Here is a 23,241-nt window from a genome sequence, read left to right as displayed (position 1 = left end):
CAGATGCCCTCTGCAGTCCAGTGCTGATGTTGCAGATTAAAAGACAAAAGAATGAGAGAAAATGATATGCACACAAATAGAAGCCAAACAAGAGCAAAGACATGAGCGAGCGCTGGGTGATGGAGATAGGTCCTTATCTCTGGGTTGATCATGCAATCCTAAACGCCTTTCGTCATTTTTCTCCCTCCTTCTCTCCCCCTTTACGTGAGTTTAGGCTTCTCCGCTATTAGCATCTCATTACAAGCCATGCCAACAGATGATTGGGAAATTAAATGTAGCTTATTTAGCTCATATGAATAATGCATGTTTGCCCCGGCTGAGGCCTATGGGCAAAGTTGGTAGGTAGGTAGGGAGGGAGGGGGGGTTGAGGGTTGGGTGCCACACTTATAGAGATTTAAAATGCCTCATGTAAACATAGTAACATTTCATCAAATAACGATGTAGAGATGACCTTGATATATTAGCTCTAGCTATCTAAATTCAGTAACGAGCATGTCAATTTGTTCTCTCATTAATTCAGACAGAACCCGTCCAATCACATACAAAGTAGAGTCCAATTGCTCCTATAAACTCCCCCTCACATTTGTCTCTGCTCGTGTTATCGGTACATCTTTTCTCCATGTATTTTCCCATTAATGTGCATTGCACGCCCGTCAATCTCCCTAGTGATATGCACTTAGAGATAGGTGATGCAGTGCCCTCTTGGTACTTGATCTGTAATTTGCAACATATTTGCCAGTACCTGCTAGCAAGCCGCTTGTAACTGGGGGGGCTAGATGGGCCAGTACCGCGGTAACATGTCAGAATCTATATTTAATGTTTTTCATGAGTCTCGCTGAGTAGCTAGCCAGTACTTTGTCAAAACAGTGAGAGTCATGGTTTGAGGACTTCTGCATGCCAATATTAACTCATAGTCATAGCGCCACCTACTGGCAACCATGGCCGTAAGCAGGATGTTTGGAGAGCAAAAATTGGACAACAATCGATCTTTACAGGCTTACATTTATGATTGTTTTCGGAGCTACACTCAAAACATTCGAGGCTTCAGATCTGGGAAAATGACTACGCCGCTGGTACACGCAGGAAATACCGACTAACTCGTGCACGCAGTGTCTGATGGTCAGAGAAATGAACGGCCACGTCAACCAGAGTCCTGCCAGCACCCTCGACATATGCGAAGGTGCGAGCTTTAATTGGATGTGTAGTTTATTTGTAGTTCAATTATATAATTGGATATTTAATGGATGGGGTTTTTGTTAAACAGAGTTTAACACTGATATTGGTATTTATCTTGTTTGGTAAAGGATGCCATCAATAACATCTGGATCACCTCAGTATTTTGGGCAAAGGCTGTGATGGCATATAAAGAGATTTCTCGTCTCTGATTGAAAGCAGCCTCGTGAGAGTGCACTACAAGTCACGAGGTGGTTTTAGGGGACTGGGTGGAAAGAGGATGATATTGGGGAGGAGGAGATGAAATGGTGATTGTGAGAACACACACATACTGATGTCTAATTATCCCCTTGCTTCCTCAGCTGCATGAGAAAAAAGGCAGGAGCAAAGCGTTGATTGGGGGAAGCAGCCATTTTGAAGGTGTCTTTTCACGACTCGGATGAAGCGGAGAACAAAACGCTGATTCACTCGGCACATCTGCATCCGTATCATACAAATTCTCTTTCAACACCACCCGTATGTTAGACACAAAGAGGCTAAATAACTAAAGAACAAAAGAAATATTATTGGTGATGACACAGCAGAAAAAATCACACCCACAGAGCATGGTAAACGAGACCGGGTCTGTGTTTCAAGTCGGGTGGTTTGCTAACATCACTGCAGTTGCACTGAGGACAGTCCGCCCTGGTTGACAGTCAGTGGGAGCAGGGGGCCGTCCCTTCCTGAATCCCTGGGCAGACTGCATTATGTAACTCTGGCAGCCTGCCGCAGTCTAGGTAATTAATGGGAATCATTGAATGAGATGACGGATTCAAGTGGCCAAAATTAGTCCCTCTGTTTGGGCTCACACTAAGGTCAGACAAAACTTGGTAACAAACTGCTTCAAAAAAAAGCCCTTTGAGATGCATCTGATGGGGAACAGGTCAGATTTTTGTTAGGGGTTTTGGTAGGCCCTGGGACAGATTCAATCCAGGCACATTGCTGTTATCATAGCGGTATCATCTTTGGCCACACTGTGATGCCACAAACTTAATGTGTCTTACATTATTACACTTCAATTCATTTACAAAAGATGAATAAGTGATAACTGTGGTTTGAGTGCAGTCGAAGCTGCTGATTGTGGTCCATCATCTGCATATTTTAGGGCAGAAACAATATAGCTTCACCAGACATAAAGTACAACCCCCCCCCCCTTCCAGAGCCCATGTTGCAAGGGAGATCTTGCAAAAGTTATGTGGGATCTCGCATAAGATGTCAGGTTTGGCACCATGAAAACAACCACAACAACAGAGCGTACACTAGGGCTGGGCGGTATGACCAAAAATGCATATCACAGTATTTTTTAAGATTCTGGCGGTTTCACGGTATATCACAGTATTTTTTTTTTCCGCGTTAAAGCATTAATTAATTAATGCCGAAAAGAACCGTCCGGTCAACCGGCCAGCGAGCGGTGAACAGCTGTTTGTGTGGCGTGTCTTCCGTTCCGTCACTTCCTGTTTCCTTCACCTACATTCCCCTAGGTCGTAAGCCCCTCCATGTACAGCTTCTTATCACCCTCTATGTACCAATGTACATTTATAATAAATACCACACATATTACACGGTAATCAGCGTTGCATATGTGTCTGACCTAAATACTTTTTGTTGTTCATCCTGCATCGCTCTTTTCTGTTCTTTAATGTAACGTTACTGGAGCGACAGAGCCTCTCCCAGCTGTTAGCAGACTGTTGTTAGCGAGCTTTACCCAGCATGCAGTTCGGCAGAGAAATTTTATAAATGTACAATTATTAGTGTTACAAATTGTTTGTCACAAACTGTTGTGTCGTGGTGTTTTGCCCTGTTAAAGAGCGTTAGTTGTGGGTTGTTAATTGTTGTTCTAAAGTTATAACCATGACTAGGGTTCCCTCTCAATACACTTAAGACAACTAGCTCCGACCGTAGCGCTCTTAGCGGCGAACAATATATTTTTCTGCCTGTTGAAAAGCAACAGAAGTTGTTTCGGCTGTGCACCGGTATGACGGTATATGAAAAATTCATATCATACGGGAAATTAAAACCAGTTGAATGTTTTCTCATAGACTTCTATACAACCAGAGGAGTCGCCCCCTGCTGGACATTAGAGAGAATGCAGGTTCAAGGCACTTCCGCATTGACTTCCCTTTTCAGAACCGGTGAACCACCTGGTCTCGTTGCTTATCGGAACAGCATCACATGAGATGATTTAAAATGCATGCAGATAGGGCTGCACGATTATGGCCAAAATCATAATCACGATTATTTTGATCAATATTGAGATCACGATTATTTATCACGATTATTCATTAATTTTAGGGACAACATCTTTTTATTACACTTTCACGTTTAAATGAACAAGAACACTGCTTCCACTTCCATTGTTGTGCTACAGTCTGGCTAATGCATCAGGCACAGTGCATCTTGTAGAAGGAAAATATAAATAAAATAGTATCAACACTTTTCACCCAAAATTAAATCAACAGAGCACTGCTTTCACTTCCATGTTGTGCTACATTCCAGCTAATGTCCACGTCTTTGCATCAAAATAAAACTTATACGGTTCTTATTCACCTGAAGAAAATTTTTACCCAAAATAAAGGGCTAACTAAAAATAAATATGCCATCACAGAAATAATTGCGCGAGGGGATCACGTATCTCTTGTCTAGTGTCTTGGCCATTTTTCTGAAGCCTTCATTGCACACAGTATTTATTGGACATGTCTTTGGCCAAATGAAATGCAATTGCATCCGTTATTTCAGTGTGTCTTTGGGAGGTGGATGGATACGCTGTCGCGCTATGCAGGGTCACCCTAAATCCAAAAAACTTCCAGACAACGGATGAAGATCCTTTTCGAGGGGCTAGCTCCTCTCCTTCTGCTCCTGACATTTGATTTACCTTTCACACGACACCCGTGACCGTCTGCTCTCTGTTCTGTTGTCTGTCTGTCTACTCTTCTACTAATACCGGAGTCGACAGAACTTTTTTTGAGGCTGCCGCTGCAGGGTGCGCGCATGACACCTCCCATCTCGTTCTCCCCCTTTTTTTTATTTTTTTCAACCGTTGTTTTTTTTTTTCCACCATGTCCCTTCCTGGGCTCCGCACCCTGTCTACATGGTTCAGCTGCCTTTTTCATTGTCTGTTTCTCGGGTCTAACCAAACATTTAACTGACCCAGGATGAGGAAATGATCACTGCTGTCAAATATACGCAGTAGAGTACAATAAAAGTACAATATTTTCTCTGAAATCTAAAATGTCAAGTTTAAAAAGTGAAAGTAAAAAAATCTATACTTGCGTAAAGTGGTAGTAATAAAAGTAAATGGACTGTACTTGTATATCTCTTTTCTAGTCTTCCGACCACTCAAAGCGCTTTAACACTACATGTCGTCATTCACCCATTCACACCCATTCATACACTGAGGACAGGGCTACCATGCAAGGTGCCACCTGCCCATCAGGACTAACCAGCATTCATACAACATAGGCACAGCTAGGGGAGAAACTTGGGGTTAAGTGTCTTGCCCAAGGACACATAGACATGGACTAGTGCAGTGATTCTCAACTGGTGGGTCGCAACCCAAAAGTGGGTCGCGGGCCTTTAACCTTTTTTATGCAGTGGAGTTATTCACACTCCGTACAGTATTTGGCATTAATGCCTTGTAATGCTAATAGACACCCGCCATTTCACAGTATAGAAGAACACCCACAAAGTTTGTTTTCATGCTAATTGAGCGAAACGCAAGTACGACACCGACTACATGAGATATGGATTTTCTTACATTGAGGACAAAAGAGGGCAAAAACATCAGTGTTTTGTGCAGCGAGGTTCTGGCACAAGAAAGCATGAAGCCGTCAAAACTGAAGCGGCATTTGTTGGATCAATCCGCAGCGGATAAACTGAAAACTATACCTCTGTCAAATGACACTAAGTAGGTGAATTGAAGACATGTCGGATGACATCAAACAACAGACCACAGCTCAAATTTAGGCAAGTGGACATTTTGCATTACAAATGGACGAATCTACAGACATAAACAAAACAGTTTTACTCGTTTACGTGAAACTGACAGGAACAATTTCTCTGCACAAGAGAGCTCCCTACTACTACGACGGCAGAGGAGATTTTCAGCTCAGGTTCAAACTGCACCATCTTTTCCTTAAATACATTTGAGAAGGGGTGATGGTGGGTCCCGCAGCCAGACCAGTTGAGAACCACTGGACTAGTGGAGCCGGGGATCGAACCACCAGTAATCTGAAATGTGCTGAAGTAATCCTTAGCATGCATGAACTCAACTATTCTCCAGATTGTAACGTTAGACAGGGATGCACTTCACCTTTCCACCAGCAGATGTCAGCATTGACCACATCCTTCACATCCTTCAGTACATCAGCACTGGGAGGGCGCTCGGCTCGTGTAAGTGCCGACCACTCCTTCAGCCCAGGCTCTTCTGAGGCACCCGCTATGTAAATACTGGGGTGGGGCTAAATATCTGCTGACCTTGGACAAGCTCCAGGCAACTTATCAGCCAAACAAGTCTGAGGTGGGAGAATCCTGAAGGGACATGGGGAGCGTTTAACATTTGCTTCCCAGCTGCCTGCTGTAGTTAGATCATCGCTGACACGCAGATCACCAGCAGCAGAAATCCTCCATTTCTCACTGCCGCTGTCATTGTGCCACCCAGAGCAAAGGAGTCCAACAGCAGCTGGCACAGCGCCTCAGAGCATGACATTTGAACGTTGTGTGTTGTACTCAAACGCGATAAAACGTCATGACAACAAAACGGAGCCGCTTTTATTATTTCAGTCTGCAATTATTTCACGTCCATGTAGCTCCTTCAACATGTTTAGCTGTCAAAGTTTAGACTGTTTACTTGAATGTTTTTGAAATTGTAGACCAAATATTCAGTATGGCACAGCTGGTTTACATTTTACATTATCTCATTATCATATTGTGCACTGAAAATCTCCAAAAACCACATCTAGGCGCCTCAGTCCTACATTTGTGTCCAGACCAGATCTCTCTACATGACTGTAGTTGATGTGGACACACACACACACACACACACACACACACACACACACACACACACACACACACACACACACACACACACACACACTGAACAAAAATACAAATACCCAACACTCCAAACATTCATGTTCATTACATCTGATGTGTATTGGTGATGCAGCTGCTGACATGCCTGCACTGCCAGTTGTAGTTTATGACCTTTTTTTTTTTTTACCCAACAGGGGAAAAAAAATCAATTCATCAGAATTCACAGACTCAGGATCAGCCCCTTATCATTCCCAGGGCATCAAATACTGATGCTTTGTCATGCAGCAGCCTCTGGTGTCATTGTGTACATGCAGTTCCTCAAATGGCCACTTGAGGCTGACTCCAAGACCGAGTCAATCATCATAGACCCCATGTTAAAGACATTTACAGTTTAACTGTAAATTACAATAAATTACCGTTCAACTTTTTTATTAGATGTTGGTCTCTATAGCTTATATTGCTGTTCATGACAACTGTATGGAGTGTAAACCTTTCTACAACGAACCAGTTTATATTATATTAGGGCTTAAAGTTATGTGGAAATGAGGGGCGTGGCCTCTTTGAGTGACAGGTGGGTGTTGTCTCAGGTCGTCTGCTCTGCTGCATCCCCTGCCTCAGCTCCACCTACGATCCACCTCTTTGTCCATTGTTAGAGTTAAGCTGTGTCATCACTGCCAAGATGGAGACGTCTGGCTCCGCCCACTTTGAGCTTCACAAACCTCAGAACCCTTTCGGCGACGTCAGGGGGGCGACGTCCATATCTGATACAGTCTAGGGTCCCGCCCCCCAGCGTGTGATACCGATGCACAAGGCACCCTCCAGTGTACCTGAGGATCCACCAACTCGTTCATGTCACACTGAGGCACAACTACCGAAGTATAACAGTAAAATGCAGAGGATTAAATTAAGCCCCCACACACACACACACACACACACAAACACACAAACACCACTTTTCTTTTTGTCATCCTTTCATTCTTTTCCCAGCATTTGACATGAATACCACCTCTTCTTCCTCCCTCTTCCTCAGCACCATCACAGGAGCGCACTGAGGGCTTATGTGAACGCTCGGCTGTGAGAGATAACCAATAGCTTGTGTTTTTCCCCACCTTGTTGTAGTGCCGCGTTGAAATAAATGACAATTTTAATACGCGAAACAGCAGAGAGGCCCGGGCTGAGCCTCGGTGTATTTAGATATCACACCTTGTGTGTGGTTGTAATGAATGCTGGAGGCTTTCTTTTGAATGGCTTTGTTAACTCCTCAGGCTTCGCGGCTGTAATACTTGTCGACCAGGCCTATTGACTACACAGGCTTAAATGTGCACACACAGCCCCCCCCCTCTCCCGTGACAGGCGGCTAGATGAGCCTCAGTGAGCTGAGTAACGAGCTAATCATGAGCATCCCAGTAATAAATAGGCCTTGTTCATAGTCCACTAATCCCAGTCATTTAGCCCTGGTGTGGCGGCAGAAATCAATTACTGCAGCTGGGCTCCCAGTATAGGCCCCTGGTCTCTGCTGTCCAGCTGCACACAACACACACACACACACACCTTGATTCCTGTTACACAATAACACTTTAGTATTTATCTACAGTTGTATGTTTGCTCAGTATTTGCAATGAGACAATAAATAAACCAGAACAGCCTAAATGTTTTGACCTCATGCTGTAGATTCAGACGTAGTACTGAACAGACTTGTCAAGGTTAGTACTCCTCAATCAGTAACAGCGCTTGTATAACATCTCCTGTAGCTCTGTGAAAATGACTCTCATGGTGTCACTGGGATGTCATCGGGGTTTTAAATCCAGTGTCCTTTCCAAGTAACATGTATTTCGAAGTTTATCTGAAACTAATGTGAGGCTTCAGCCATGAGTTGGCTAAAACGAGTGGGTATCTTCCAAAGTAAATCTTTTAAACACAACAATGTCCTGCTTTTGTTACTGTCTCTCCACTGCACATTGTCAAGAAGATGCTCTCTAATTCTCTAATTTCACTAATGTTTCGTTCACATGGAATAAGGCAGACGATGGACGGCAAACTACATATTGTAGTGAATGAGAACCTTTTTTTAAACATTTCCATTGTGACTTTTATGAAACTGTTCCAGCTTTACAAAAGAAAGCTTCTTTAGTGACACTAAAGCTTTGTTTATGCTCGTGAGCCTCTGGTTGGTGGCGAGCTCGGAGTACGTACGGAGGTGTTTTTTTGCTCTCTGCGCTGTTCGCTACACTATTGTCCAAAGTGCCAGAGAGCGTACAAACACAATGAACTGTGAAGAAGGAAAAAGACAATGAGTGTAACCCAGAGACATGCCCATAGACTGAAGGTGGAACCGGCCAAAAGCCATTAACCAACCGCCACGATGCAGAGGAGGGATTTTTATTGTCTGTAAACTCATATCTCATATGTGCCGTGGTTGGGTCATTTTGTGGCGTGCGCGCCTCGTGCCGGCTTCACAAGGACGAGTATAAACTCAGCTTTAGTGCTTGATGGGTACAGGTGCAGCAACAACAACATCAATCATGACATATACTGATTCATTATGAATTAGATAATGCCGAGTAATAATTGCCCACCCCTTACTGTGACGATGATGTTGAGGGATCACAGGTGTATTGTAAAATTAATGAATAATGATGCAAAAATTAATACAATTTAGTTGTGTGCCTAAAAAAAGTATTTAATTTGAGCTTATTGAACCCGTCTGCAGTGAGGAATTGATTTAACTATTGTGTGTATTGCTGGCTTTGTGGCTCTGCTTCTCGCTGCAACACTAGCGCACAATGAGAGGTTGGGGGGGGAGTGATTCCTAGAAATCAATTTGCCATCTGTGCTTAATGGCATCGGAAGGCTGTCCACCGACCTGCACTACAGGGAACTGGCCTTAAGGCCAATGTTTTAATTACATACGTAAAGAGTCCGAGTTCAAAGGGAACACAAAGAGCAAGAAGCCAAGCACTGCCTTGAAACGGTCCTCATCAAACGATAGCACTTTTTCAAAACTGCAGTGGATAATAATCTTTAATCTTTACCAGCCGGGACAGCTACATGGAAGACAGTAATGGTCCGATGAAGGGCACTGGAGGTATGGGGGTAGGATGTGGGGTAGGGGCCATTTTATGCCTTTTGCCCGATTTGGTGTGATGGTCTAGTTACTCCTCCCATCGTGTAACTATGTCCGTAAACAGTGGAGATAGCCACTCACTGTGTGATTATCTCGATACATCCATGGTCCGTCCCAGGGCCCTTTTTCCTCTATGAATTCAATTCACATCATGATAATGATTATCATGATGTGTTCACATGTAATCTTGTAAAATGTAGTTTTTGTGAGAAACCGTTTGTTACGACTGGTGAACCACAGGGAAAAAACAGGACTCGATTGCACGAGCAGGTCCCAGGATACGGTGTAGTCACAACAGTCTTTACTCAACAGCAGCGGTTCGGTCAGAACAGGCAAACAAATCTGGAATCAAATCACTGTTAAACTTGACGCGGAGGACTAAGACGAACTAGCACAGAGACGGGGGAACACAGGGTTTCAATCCACTGGGGAGGTGTAGGTGATGAGACACAGGTGGGATCAATCAGGGGCAGGGCGGTTAGTCTGTTAGTCTGGAGCCTTGCTCTCAATTATAGTTCTTAGAAAGTAAATCGGCAGACTTCAAAAAAATCGGAAGTCAAAATCGGACAAGAAAATTTCAATCGATGCATCTACTTAAAATACTATGTGAGGAATTCAACGGTAGAATTTGTGCAAATGAGACCTTATTAACATCTCCTGCAACCCACCGGTGGGTCCCAACCCAGAGTTCTGAAATGACTGGGCTGGATTTCTCCACTGTAGGTGAGCCTTTGGGCGCCTTTTGGATTCAAAAATAAGAACACAGAAGAAGTATCCTGTCATCATTCTCATAGAGGCAGAGGACTGTAAAATGTTTGCAATTGATGGCAGCTCTTCTCCTCTTTATTTCTTTCTTTATTCAGTCAGAAAGTGACCTTCTGTTTCATAATGCAATTCAGAAAGTCATGGTGCCTTGCAGGGTTCTTGGGAGAGTGGGGGACTGTGCAGAGAGCTTGTTTCTAAAGAGCACCGTAGCAACAGGCTGCGATGTGAACGTTAACACTAGTTGGATCGCCACAGACACTCAAATTGTAACAAAGCAGGTAGCTGAGTGTGAAGGCTGATCTTTTGCCCAGCAGACGTTTCTGTCTCAATAATGATTTGCTATCGTCTAGAATGGCTCACTGACTTTATTCATGTGTCCTTTATCTTTATTTGCAGCTCATCCATTAGCCTTCAGCCAGTGGCTCACAAATTACAATTTTTGTGACGGTGCGGGACCTTTGCGACCCCACACACAGTAAAAGAGACGGACGCGCTCAAAAGCTACTTTTCCCCAATGTTAATAGAGCCGCAAAATAGTACGTACCCCTTTCCTTTCATCAAATTGTGCCACCGATAATTGAAATCAAGATCCCCCCCCTGAACTGACAGAACTTCTCTTTACATACCTCTCATCACACACAACTGCAGCTCTTAATGTTAACTACAAACTGCCATTTTAGCATGAAAGGTAAATGAAAGAAACGTTGGTCCAGACTTAGTTCCTTCTTTGTTTTCTTCCCATCTTTTCTGCTTCCTCCACTCCTCACTCCATTTTGTCTTTCCCCCCCCCCCCCCCCCACACTCTCTCCTTGTTTTAACTTTCTCCTGTCTTTCTAGCCTTAGCTTCCTTTTCTTTCACCCTTTCTCATCATCCCACCACCCTCCAGACACACACACACACACACACCTCTAGCATTTTATTTACTGCCCTTGCCAACTGTGTGAAGAGGATGAGTATAGATATACCCAGAGGCATTCTGTACCCGGCTCCTGTGTCTCTGTGTTGTGCCACAAATTAACCTGTGTGTCCAATTCGCTAGCAGCCCGTTTGATTGGACAGCGCATTGTGTGGAGATGGTGGGCGGAGGCCAGCGTGAGCCTATCACAGAGCAGCACACCCCTCGGGCTGACAGCGAGCAGTATTGCCATGGTGATGTCATCCTCAAGCTGTGAGCCCGCCTCCTTCAGACAAAGCACACTGATTACTGGAAGAGGGTGGAGAGGGGAGTGATGGGGAATCTGATGATTAGGCTACGAGCCGTGGGCAGACCGATGGCACAATTGATTCTGATCAGCTTCCACACACACACACACACACACACACACACACACACGGCTGTGACGTGACTTCGGGAGGTCTGGCTGTTTGGTGCTCAGCCTGAGATAACACATCATTATTGATGAGGATATCTTTTTGTCATTGATTTATTTAGTAGAGCGTAGCTACTCAAACAATCCCTTCATTTCATTCAAAGCCTGAAGACTGAGATGATTCCTCTGCAGTTGGAGACAAAACCTATAACAGGCTGGATACGGCTGCCTCTTTAAAGATCACCACCATTTCAATAAAGAGCTCAGTGTTTTCTGTTTAGTATGTCTTTCAAACAGATGACAGTGTTAACAATCTATTCATAATAGTAATCATAGTTGGGCCTCATTCAACAATATCTTAAATTTGTTCTTATATTTGTTACATGTCAGATTCATGAAATCCCCGTGTTCTTAGAAAGATGATGAAGCACTATTTATTATCTGTCATCCTTTTAAAATGGTGCGATGTAGTTGGGTTAGGGTAATGTATGAAGCACAAACTCATTTGCTTCCTGACTGCATTCAGAAGTTCTTTGAAATTAGACAGCCGGTATGAATTAAGGGGAACAGGTATGTTTAATACAAGGAATTAAAAATGTGTAGTTCACTATGCAAATAAAAGAAATGTCTCAGAATTAGTGGATCAACACATATAAAGCTGAGGAATTAGTGTGAAATGTTTGGAACTCTCTAGTTTCTCTGTTGTGTTCTTGTCTATTGGGTCGGTTTAACAAGCTAGATCTTCAGCCTGCCCCCTTTTTTATTGTCAACAAGGACCAAAATAATTTACAACTACCACTGTTCCCCTATTCCCAACATAAAACCCCCCAAAAGCCTTCAGCAGTTGTGAAGAGGAGAAGGTACTTCTGTAGGAAGTGAACGTGACACGAGAAGTCATCTTCGGTAGCGTCAATAGTGGATTTAAAAATACACAAATCAAAAAATGCTCGTACTCATTCAGTGTTGAAGCGTGCGTGTTTATTTGTTTAAAAATACCATAATGCTTTGTACGATAATGAAAATAATTATTAAAAATATTGAAAATTGAATTAATAATAAACATAATTTTCATTTGAATCCTGTCATACAACTCTAAAATTGACAAAATACAATAAGCAGTTATTTCTGCATTGCCCATTATTTGTAATATCAACTCTTGGGCCTTGAGCAATAAACTGTTTTACTGTTTTATATTACTTTAAAAAGACCAAAAAAACAACTAACAGAACACATTCAGTTAGTTTTAATAATAGTCTACTTTCATTCATTTGCACACAATATGAATAACCGATCAAAAATGAGTTTCAGGTCAAAACATGTTTTCAGATCAAAAGTTGGAATGATTTCACTTATTTAATTGTAAAATGTGAGGATGAGAACACAGCTTGGATAAAAGGACTCGTGTTGAATTGATGTACAGAAATGATTAAAGCCAGAGAAACATGTTAGACAATCTATTCTCATGTAAATCAGTCAAACAGGAAGGAATGAGGAGTCTACTTTATGAATTACATTTTGCTTGCTTACCCTCAGAACGATCTTTAGAAGATCTAAATCAGAATGTTTCTTTTCCTATTATCTGACTTTGATTCTTTCTCAGATTCAATTGATATTCCCAGCATTGTGAGATTATCACAGTTCATTATCTCAGAAGTATCTTAATCCTCACGTAGCCCTCATAGAAAAAACGTTTTTATTGATTTATCTTTCAAAGATATGGATTGACTTTGTATAGAATAGTTTTGTTTTAAGAGCTATTTATTGGAAATCTAATTTGTATAAATGACTGCACAATTTTCTGTGTGATAATGGTTCTACCAAACCGCTACGGTTCCTTACGGTCAGACATGAGTGTCTTTATAAAACGGGTTCCTGCTGCATCTTCAAGCAGAAAGGCTCATCTGCTGGTCTCTGGTGACTTGTTTCTGCCATTGCTTTGTCATCATTGCCCAGATGACACTCTGTCAAATGGTCCAGTGGGACCATTGTGTGTGTGTGTGTGTGTGTGTGTGCTGGGGGGTATTCATGGTGTGTGTAGATGGGGTTACAGAGGTTAAGGGGAGCTAATTTCACGGCTTTTTATTTGCACTGGTCTCAGGAGATGAGCTCTCTATAAGCATTATCGCTTCCAGCTGGTTGTAATGGGACAGACGGGACGGGGCCACCACACACACAAACACACACACACACACACACACACACACACACACACACACTCCAAGGCCCAAGGCCCATAATCAAAAAAGTCTGTCATTTGATTATGTCCCTCTCATACATACAGACATAATTCATTTTGCAGTTGTGCTTTCGTTCGAGCAGTTATTCGCCTTATAGAACATGAATAGTTTATTCTGTTAATGTTCCAACGTACAAAGATATGTCGCACAATAGTGTTTATTGCCAACCAAGAGTTTGTGTTGGTCCCTTCCTGACTTACCAGACTGAACCAGGCCTCATGAGCCATCAGACCGCCCTCTCACTGCTCCTGGTCTCCTGGACCATACCCTGTTATTTGAGATTACTGTTATTTCGATTTAACTTCCTCAGTCCTGTAACACAAGTTGCATGAAATCAGGAAATCCCCACAGGATTCACAGGACTGTTTGTAGACCAGGTTCTAGAGTCTTCCCAAGCTCTCAAAGCCCACATCCATCCTTGATCTTCTCCCTCATCTTTTCACTCTTTAATTAGAACAATCAACTATCTCCTGCTTTGTATCTGTGTGCAACAGCAAGTTGCTTTAAAGGTCACATATTATGCAAAATGCCCCTTTTCCATGGCTTTTAAACATACAGTGGATCCCCAGCTGCATGGTGCCATGTAGACAGTCATAGACAGGGCAGCCCCTAGAAATGCTGACCAATCAGAGCAGACTGGTCTTTTTGGGGACGGGGGGCTTCAAGAGACGGGTGCTGAACCAGAGCTTTTGAGCCAGAGGCTAAATACAGGCATATGCATACGGACGATATGAGAAGAATGAAGTATTTTTTGAACATTACAGCATGCAGACATGTTCTAGTAGAAAATCAAATACATATATGAAGCTGAAAATTGAGCAAGATATGCGTCCTTTAAGCTGGTTGTACAAACCAGTGCTGGTTGTTTTTCAGAGGGCTGTCTCAGTGAAGCATGGTCTAAGATCATGAATAGTTTTATAGACACCATAGACAGCCAAAGTTAAAATTGCATGTCGGACATCTCCTGTCGGAATGCCAACAGAAAGAACCATTTTGATTTTCCCTGCAGTCCTTGAGCCTCTGTATCCTCTCTCTGGCCTGCAGGTGCACCGGCGATCCGCGGAGCGTCTGCGAGACTTGTGCTGTGCCAACCGGGGCACTTTCATCAAGGTGGGCCAGCACATCGGTGCTCTGGACTTCCTGCTGCCCGAGGAGTACACCTCCACGCTGAAGGTGCTCCACAGCCGAGCTCCTCAAAGCAGTATAGAGGAGATCCAGCAAGTCATCAGAGAAGACCTCGGCAAGGAGGTAAGTTCAGATAGTCTGGGTCTATAACAACTCTGATTCTGAAATGAATCAGGGGAGCACAAGACCGACTCTTCATCATCTTTATTTCTTCCTCACTCACAGTGCTGTCTTGTTCTGTATGTAATAACTTGCAGGTTGCCGTTGTCGCGCCTTCAGTGTTTCCTATGATTACTTGGACAGTCTAGAACAGGCTGATCAGTAGATGCCTTTATTTGCTGTGCGAGAGCTCAGAAAAATCAAGCTAATTTTAAAAAACGTTGCTTTGTTTCCGTGTAATATTTGTGTCTGCGTGAAAGCATTTATGACTAAAACAATTGTTTGAAAAATATGTTTAATTATTCAAATAAAATATATTTAATAGGTTAATCACCTTAGCCCACAGTGTGTAAAGGTCCTAAAACTGAAGTAGATCTCATGTGACATGAACATATCTCCTAGTTGTCAAACAACTATTAGTTTTATTCGGCCTATTTGTTGTTATAAGTTAATTAGCTCAAATCAGTACAGCTGTGCTGAAGCGGGTTTGGTTATTAGCAAGAATACAAAATTAATGATTGCTATTAATAAGATGATTCATATCAATCGGATTATTAACATAGATTAATAATAAAGGGGTACTATTCCACATTCAGAGTGAACAGTGAAGGGTTGAATCTGAGCCCTTGACCATCAAAAAAAAGCTACCACAACACATGCACAAAATAATCACAGAAGCTGCTCCTTAAAACTACAACAGGGTGTATTTATCATAATAGTATTGTGAATCAACAAACGTCTATGATACAATTACAAGCACACTATATCTAAAAGCAACAAGCAAGCAGGTGACTAGAGGAGTGTGTGTGTGGATATCGGAGGGGCAGGAGGGGAAAAGAGAGACAGAGAACAAGATGGCGGACGTAGTCATGTGAGTGGTTAGGCCACGCAAGGCTCCAAAATGGCAGCGTGGCTGCAATTATTTAAAGGAGGAATCGGACACACAATGGAGACTGCGCTCAACACACTGTGTGTGTGTGTGTGTGTGTGTGTGTGTGTGTGTGTGTGTGTGTGTGTGTGTGTGTGTGTGTGTGTGTGTGTGTGTGTGTGTGTGTGTGTGTGTGTGTGTGTGTGTGTGTGTGTGTGTGTGTGTGTGTGTGTGTGTGTGTGTGTGTGTGTGTGTGTGTGTGTGTGTGTGTGTGTGTATGAAAAGAAGAGGAAAGCAGTCGATCCTCACCGCCGCAATAAAGTACAGTAACTGCAACTTTATCACCCAGAAACCCAACTGGCAAACTTAGAGTTCAGCGGGCGCGGCACTGGACCTTTCACCGGTAGTAAACACAGTAAAGCCCAGCGGTGAGGGGTGACACTATTGCTTACAGCAGCAACAATTAGGTTCACAGCAGTGAACGGGACACGGCGGACTGTAATATACACATATTCTAGGCTTTCCTTTTACATGTAGGCCTCTCTCTCTCTGACAAGACATAGCAGTAATGTTAAATGTATGCTTTTTTATTTTGTATTTATTGAATTCATTTATCTTTGTATTTCTTTGGGGTTTTAGTTTGAGTGTTGTTTATGGCAGACTCCGGTCTTTCTCTCTGAAGGTAAGAGCATGTGCTCTTTACAGGAAGCAGACGAAAGGGCAAATAAAAACAGAAGTAGGTATGTCTGACATTCTGTCCTCATTTCATTTTATAACCAAGCCATACTCCTGATGTAGCTCTTAACGCTGCTGTTAGTGCAGAGCGCACTTCTTACGGCAGCCTTTTAGAGCCTGCTGGAGGCCAGGCAATTGTTCTGTCACTCAGACACAGTACATTGGTCTTCTCCCTCTGCTACACACTCCCCAGTGAACATGTTGCTCCCCACATGACGCAGACCCAGTCTGCAATTTTGCCCTGCACTTTATACCAAGGTAGCTAAACCTTTACTGTCTGGGTGTGTTGGTCATTGTGGCTGGTGTTGCAAATCACTGATTTTGTTGTAGATGTTTTATTTAGATGGCACTAGAGTTAAGTTCATCTGTGTGCAACTGGAGGGGCATACACAGGAGATACTGATCAAAGCAGGAAGTGGCCAGACCCATACATTTGTTCTCAAGACATGCATTCACCACTGAGGCTGAGCAGCCTTCCAGAATAGTACAATTGTGTGACTCCACACTTTTTTTTTTTTCGTTTTCTTCCTTTGTTTCTAGTGCATTTCTTCTCATCGACGTACAGAGAACACACTCAGGACATTTGATTGTGTGTCACACTACACTGGTTTTGAAGTCTTCACTAACGTCGAAAACGCCAAATTCGTAACATGTTTCTGCCGGGAGAGGAGTCGGTGATTCTAAAGGAATAAAACCTGCGACCGCGAGTCCAATTCCGTTTGGAGCCGTTTGTGTCTGTGACTTCTGTACGTCTCCGCCCCACTATGAAGGGCCACCTTCAACACTTTGGATTGGTTCGGTTTTTTAAAACTCTACAACCGTGTCGTCCAGTTTTAGCAACAAAACCAGGGAGATAGTCTTCAGTCTGTATAGAGTTTAGAGACGTACTGGTGAGTCTACACCATAGACAACCCATTTCACAATGGCTGCTTTATGTGGAATAACCCAGGTCAATATAGATATTAAGGTGATATTCAGCGTTCAGCGTGCACCATGAATATATTGAAAAGTACTTAACTAACTAACTAACGTTTGGCCAACAGAAAGCATCCAGTATTACCGAGACACGCCTTGGCTACAGCATTACTGGGGAGATGGTGGTAATGATAGAAACAACACATACTGACATGTGAAACACTTCTCTAGGGAAGTTAGGCAGTAATGGAAGGCATACATGATCTTAGGTCTCATATAAAACAATTAGAAAGCGGTGGAATGTGCTAATAAGATGAATCTAATCTGCAATCCCATTCAACTCAAATTGCTCCCCTGTAACTCAAAGCCACTTCGATAGAATGTTCTCCTCTTTCTTCCTCGTGTATTTCAGATTAAGGTGTGCATTCAGCATGATTTCTTCCTGTATCTGTGCGGGATGTCATTATCCTTGAAAAAGACGGTAATATAGTTCCTCTGTCTACAAAGAGGGGCAGCAGAGTGAATCAGCCCTCCTCCCCTCTGGAGTGGCAGGAGAAGAAGTGACACTGATGAGCAGTGCCAGGCAGCTCTGGAGTCAGGAGAGCAGCTTCAGCATCATTTCCGTTTGCCTCTTTTTTTCCCACATGTGTATGCATTCTCATGTCTGCTGGATATTCTCATATATACGAGTAGCGAGCAGTGAGTAGTGGCGTGCTGTTTTCAGCACCGTTTGTGGTGGTATATCCATCCCCACTGTGCATGGATTTGGAGCTTTGCCTGAGTTCTGGCTGTCATTTCCCCTCTGCAGTGAGACTGCTGAAAGGACAGCTTGTTTTACCAAAAATCTGTTTCCAGGCCAAATATTGCACTTATTTGCTGCTGACACATTCCAACAGAAAACACGAGTGCATCATGGGGACATCTGTACATGTACATGTACATGGGTGTACATGATGCAGGAAGTGGCAGTACGTTTCTCCACGATAAGCCAACAAATGAAGCATGGAACGGAACTTTTCCACTGATGGTGTTATGTCTTGTAACCACATGGGTCAGACTGGATTCTCCTGCTTAAATTATCAGTGCTGTTTTAATTAGAGCTTTTTAATTGACTCTTTATGTAAGATCATGATAAGAACAAACCTGCAGCCTTGCTTTGTGTCAAGGACATTTAGAAATAAGATCATGTTCTGTTGTCTTTCACATAGTTGTCAGTGTATATAGTGTATACAGTGTTTATATACTATATAAATCAGTGGCGGGCCGTGTGTTTTATTCCTGGGCCTTCAGTGCCGTCCTACTGCAGTTGAACCACCTCCTAATAACCTCATTATGACGCCACAGCTGCGGGTTATTATTGGTTTTGTGTAAAAACCTCATTCACATAACACTGCAACATTTGACAAGTGACATAAAATGTTACATGAAGCTCAACACCTATGAGCGCTACAAATACACTAACTGCAGAGTGCAGATACATGAATACGCGCAAAACTATAAAGGACGCATTGATAAAGGCCAGGTACAATATAATCAAAATCAAAAAGCTGTTGGAATGGAGGTGAAGGGATGGATGTACCAGTGCTATAGCTCACATGGTGCATTGTGCTTAACCTACATCTCCATCCATTCCTCGCTCCGTATGAAACATTTGTGCAGGAAGTGTTGAGTTCCAGTGAGGGTAGCAATACATGTTCAATACATGGCAAAAAGGAATGATTTGAAATAATTAGTAATTAGGGGCGACTGTGGCTCAGAGGGAGAGCAGGATCGGATTTACCATTTTACCATTGTGGATGAAAACAGTACTTCAGGGAGTGTGACATGACTCTTCATCAACAACATCAAATCAAAACTGATCCGAATATCCAAAAACAAGGATGTTTGGGACACGGACCGCAGACGTGTTTTTTATTGTAACGGGGATAAGGATGAGGGTGGAAGGGAATGAAGATCCAGCAGCAGCAGGGGTAATGGTGCTGGAGCTGGAGTGTTGGGCTGGGTTGCAGGCAGGCCGAGCACGAAGACTGGCAGGTGGGCGATGATCCTCTTATCTGGCGAGGAGTGAATGAGGGGCAGCAGAAGATGCTGCAGATGAGCTGAAGGGAGGCAGGTGTGTAGACTGGGAGGGATGATGAGCCGATTGCAGGCAGAGGGAACAGGAACCAGGAAAGAAGACCAGACATAGACAGACTGGGGAGAACTAGAAACACAGGGAGGGGCAAACCACACAGAAACACAAATATAGAACAGGAGGAATTAGGAGTGAAGGTCTGCTACCAGACCCTGAGACGGATATTTAGATAGTTAGACGGGGACGTTAGAGTGGAGACTTTGATTTCCTCTTCTCAATAAAGCAATCGCTCCTATTTCTTCTCTTCTGTGCTGTAATGATTAATGTGTCTTCACCCAGCTGGGGCTGTGGCCGGCTGCCAGCAGCCAAAATGGCCACCTTGCCGCACGGATACAGACACCGATGTGTTGCAATCCGACTGTGAGGCCTCGGGGGCCGTTTTATTTGTGCCATAACTCATTTCAGGGAACGTATTTCACTGCGTGTCTACGTTCTGGGAGCCAGGCCCACGTGCATACATTACCATGTTTATTAACTCCACTGCTGAGATTAGCATAAGCAGTGATTGGGTGGTATGAACCAGAGGCTACAGGCCAGGCACGGGTTACTACAGGAGTACAAACACTGCTAACATGACCGTGCCAACCTTCCTTTTTTTTTTTTTTTTTTTTTTTTTTTTTTTTTTTTACTGTGTCTGAAAGTTATCCAAATAATCAAGAATGTTCATGTTTAGATTTCACGCTGCTGCTTAAAGTGACAAGCCCACCTGAGAAATGACACATTTCCTTAACCGGTGAGAGCTCATTGCATGTCAGATCCTATTGGATGCTCTTCGTTGTAGCAGGTAGACGCTGCTGGCTGCAGACAATTTCATTCCATTTAGCATATTTGCATAATGAATAACTCAGCTGTTCCCACACAGGGTCCCATGCTGCTTGCATAATTCATCATCCGATGGCATCTTCTACAGGGCGCATGTTCAGCCTCTACACCCGATGGGCCAACATCGTGTTCAAATTAGCCTCTTTTTATGTTTCACTAGGTGCAAACAGCAGGGGAATTCCCCCCACGGTACAGTAGTATGAATATGAAGGAAGTCCTTCTCCCAGCCAAAAGCAACACTAGCTAAGCATGCTACAGACTAGACTGTGCTAGATGAGGCAGTAAGAGGCCTTAGTCTTTATATTGTGATATGATTGCCATACCTCTGGTGAACTGTTCCCCATCTGTATAAAATATTCCAGGGGTCCAGAGTTATAAATGTAGTCACCAGTAGATACTACGTGGTATTTGCTGCATGGAGCAGATGTTTGCAGTCTGTGGGCTGATAACTTCAAAGATCAAGTTGCATATGAAAAATGGAGTAAGATAATACTAATAACATTATAACCATTTCTTACAAACTGAGTAAAAGACAAATGGTTGAAGCTCTGACCTTCTCTGGCTTTTTCCCGCTCTTCTGTTCATATGCATTTCTTTTTACTGATCAAAGGTGTGTGCTCCAGATTGTTACACGAACCAAGTCACCCTCGGCAGATTTCTTTTTTGTGACGGCACAACATCCTCACTGCTGCTCTCCTGGTATCTCTCCCTAAGTAGAGTGCATTAGTGGTTCATCCTGAGCCAGATCCATCCTCCTGTTGGTTTGTCTGGTGAAAGCCAGAATCAGCAGTGCTGAAAATAACTCCACATACTTAAAGTACATAAAGGTGATGCACTGTGTGGGAATAGAGGCTGCAGGCTGTAAAGCAGCCAACGAATACTGCTCTATTGGTCTAATGACTCCAGGTCCTTAGGGAAGCCTCTTTAACCTTCAAACCCACACACCTAGTTATGTGTGTGTGTGTGTGTGTTCTGTGTGTCCACAGAGATAAGTGGAGGCTAATGAGGGACTACCTATGCTCAAAGGGCACACTGGGGGCTTAATGCTCAGTCCTGTGATAGAGCTTTGTGGGTGGGCAGCATCTTTACATCGGCCAGTATGTTAAGGTTACAATAAATACAGATTGCCTCTGACAGCACCAAGGCGGATCACATTAAAGCTTTTAAAAACGGCACATTGTCCTTGTGGTCGGTATCAGGGTCCAGAGTATTTTTCTGACTCCCACTCTTCCCAGTATACTCGTTTTATTCCCATTTCTGTCACTGTCGGGGCTTTGCTTTGTTTGCTACGATGGCTTGTTCCCGTTGTTAATGTATAGTGTGGAACAAACTAGTAGACCGTGTTTGCTCCTGTGTTAGGAGTAAGAAAGAAGACACAGCAGCATTTGTTGTAACAGTCGTGAACGAAGCCACCTAAACTTCAGTCTTTAACTTGACTGCTAGGTCGACACTAACGAATGACGGGACAAAATGTCAACGGTTGCTTTTTGTTTGGCAATGGGAAAGAACACCAAACTCCTGGACGTAAGTCCTGTGTGTGCACTGACCAAGCTGCGTTACCTCACACATTGGGAGTGAGAATGGGTCGGCAGCTGGCGGCTCATCTAAGGTTTCGGCATGGGTCACCTAGTTTTTCTCAGCAAAAACAGACAATGAAAAAATGCCGTGTTGAGGCCAGGCAGTAGCAGCAGTGCTGTCTGTGTGACACCATGTCCGCAGCGGAGGTGTATGGCACAGAGGAAGAAGATATATCAGGCTTTGATACACACACACAGTCCTTGTTACTGGATACATCCCCACGGTTTGGGTCAGCAGTATTGCCAGACTTAGCATTTAACTTGTGTTCAGGAATAGTAAGAGATGCTTGAGTGTAATGACACATCAACAGGACTCCATTGATCCCAACACTCTTTTCAAAGTGTTCCTTTGATCCCACTGGGAGCCTCTGCCTTTCTCAGCTTAATGATCTTTCAAACCTCCTCCTCTGTCACCAGAATTGCTTTTCCACTATCTGACTGCTGCCTGACAAAACTGGATCCAACAGAAGGGTCACTCTGCTGGCAGCACAAATCAACTCGTTACTTTTTTGATATTGGAAACTACAAATTCATGGAGAAATTCACCTAAACACAGGGAGAAATGCTAAATCAAACGCGAGACCTTGTTGCTATGATGTGACGGTAGTAACTCCTGAGACTGCTGAAACAAAAATGGTTGCACATGCTGAACATTCTCACTTTAAGAACTGTGTCTGAGTCTTAGGATGAATGACTTGTTAAGATCAATCTTTTGAAAAGACAATGGTGAGAGATCATACAAAATGAAAGACCTTCATGTCCTATTCTATGATGTTTTTTATGCCGATTTCAAACCGTTTAAACCTTTCTATACAAGGGAGGTATTTTGCTTATCAATTCTAACTTTTAACTCTCCCAATGGTTTCCAAATTAAAGCATTTTAAGTTTAGGATAAGGTTAGGTTACGACAACAAAACCACTTGGTTAGGTTCAGGGAACAAACCCGTTTAGTTATGTTAAGGTTAGGTTCAGGCAACAAAACCTCTTGGTTCAGTAGAAACTAGTGGTGTCCGTGATCCGTTCGGATCACCCCTCACGGTTCGGATCACTCGTGAACCGCGGATCAATTGAGTATTTCTTTCCTTTTCTTTTTATAATTTAATCATCATAGTGTGTAATAAAGTTTTACTGCTGCTGTTCCTTTTCAAGTAACAAGTCCCCGAATATCAATGCAGAATGTCAGTGAACAGGTATGAAACAGTCGTGTGTTCACGTGAACGGAG

The 23,241-nt window shown here is 43.2% G+C and overlaps 1 protein-coding gene across 2 annotated transcripts in view; it reads left to right on the top strand.

The window, feature by feature from the left end:
• Positions 1–23,241, top strand: part of adck1 (aarF domain containing kinase 1) — a 60,432-nt gene that overhangs the window by 8,173 nt on the left and 29,018 nt on the right. For both annotated transcript variants that reach the window (XM_076108111.1, XM_076108110.1), the window contains exon 4: positions 14,728–14,931. In XM_076108111.1, the coding sequence (XP_075964226.1) occupies positions 14,728–14,931 (204 nt within the window). The remainder of the gene's footprint in view (positions 1–14,727; positions 14,932–23,241) is intronic.

This window comes from Anarhichas minor, unplaced genomic scaffold (assembly GCF_050575085.1).
Source record: "Anarhichas minor isolate MPS153535 unplaced genomic scaffold, ASM5057508v1 ptg000040l, whole genome shotgun sequence".
Taxonomy (NCBI): Eukaryota; Metazoa; Chordata; class Actinopteri; order Perciformes; family Anarhichadidae; genus Anarhichas; species Anarhichas minor.
Note: the sequence above shows the minus strand (reverse complement) of the source record. Positions and strands in the feature narration are given on the sequence as shown.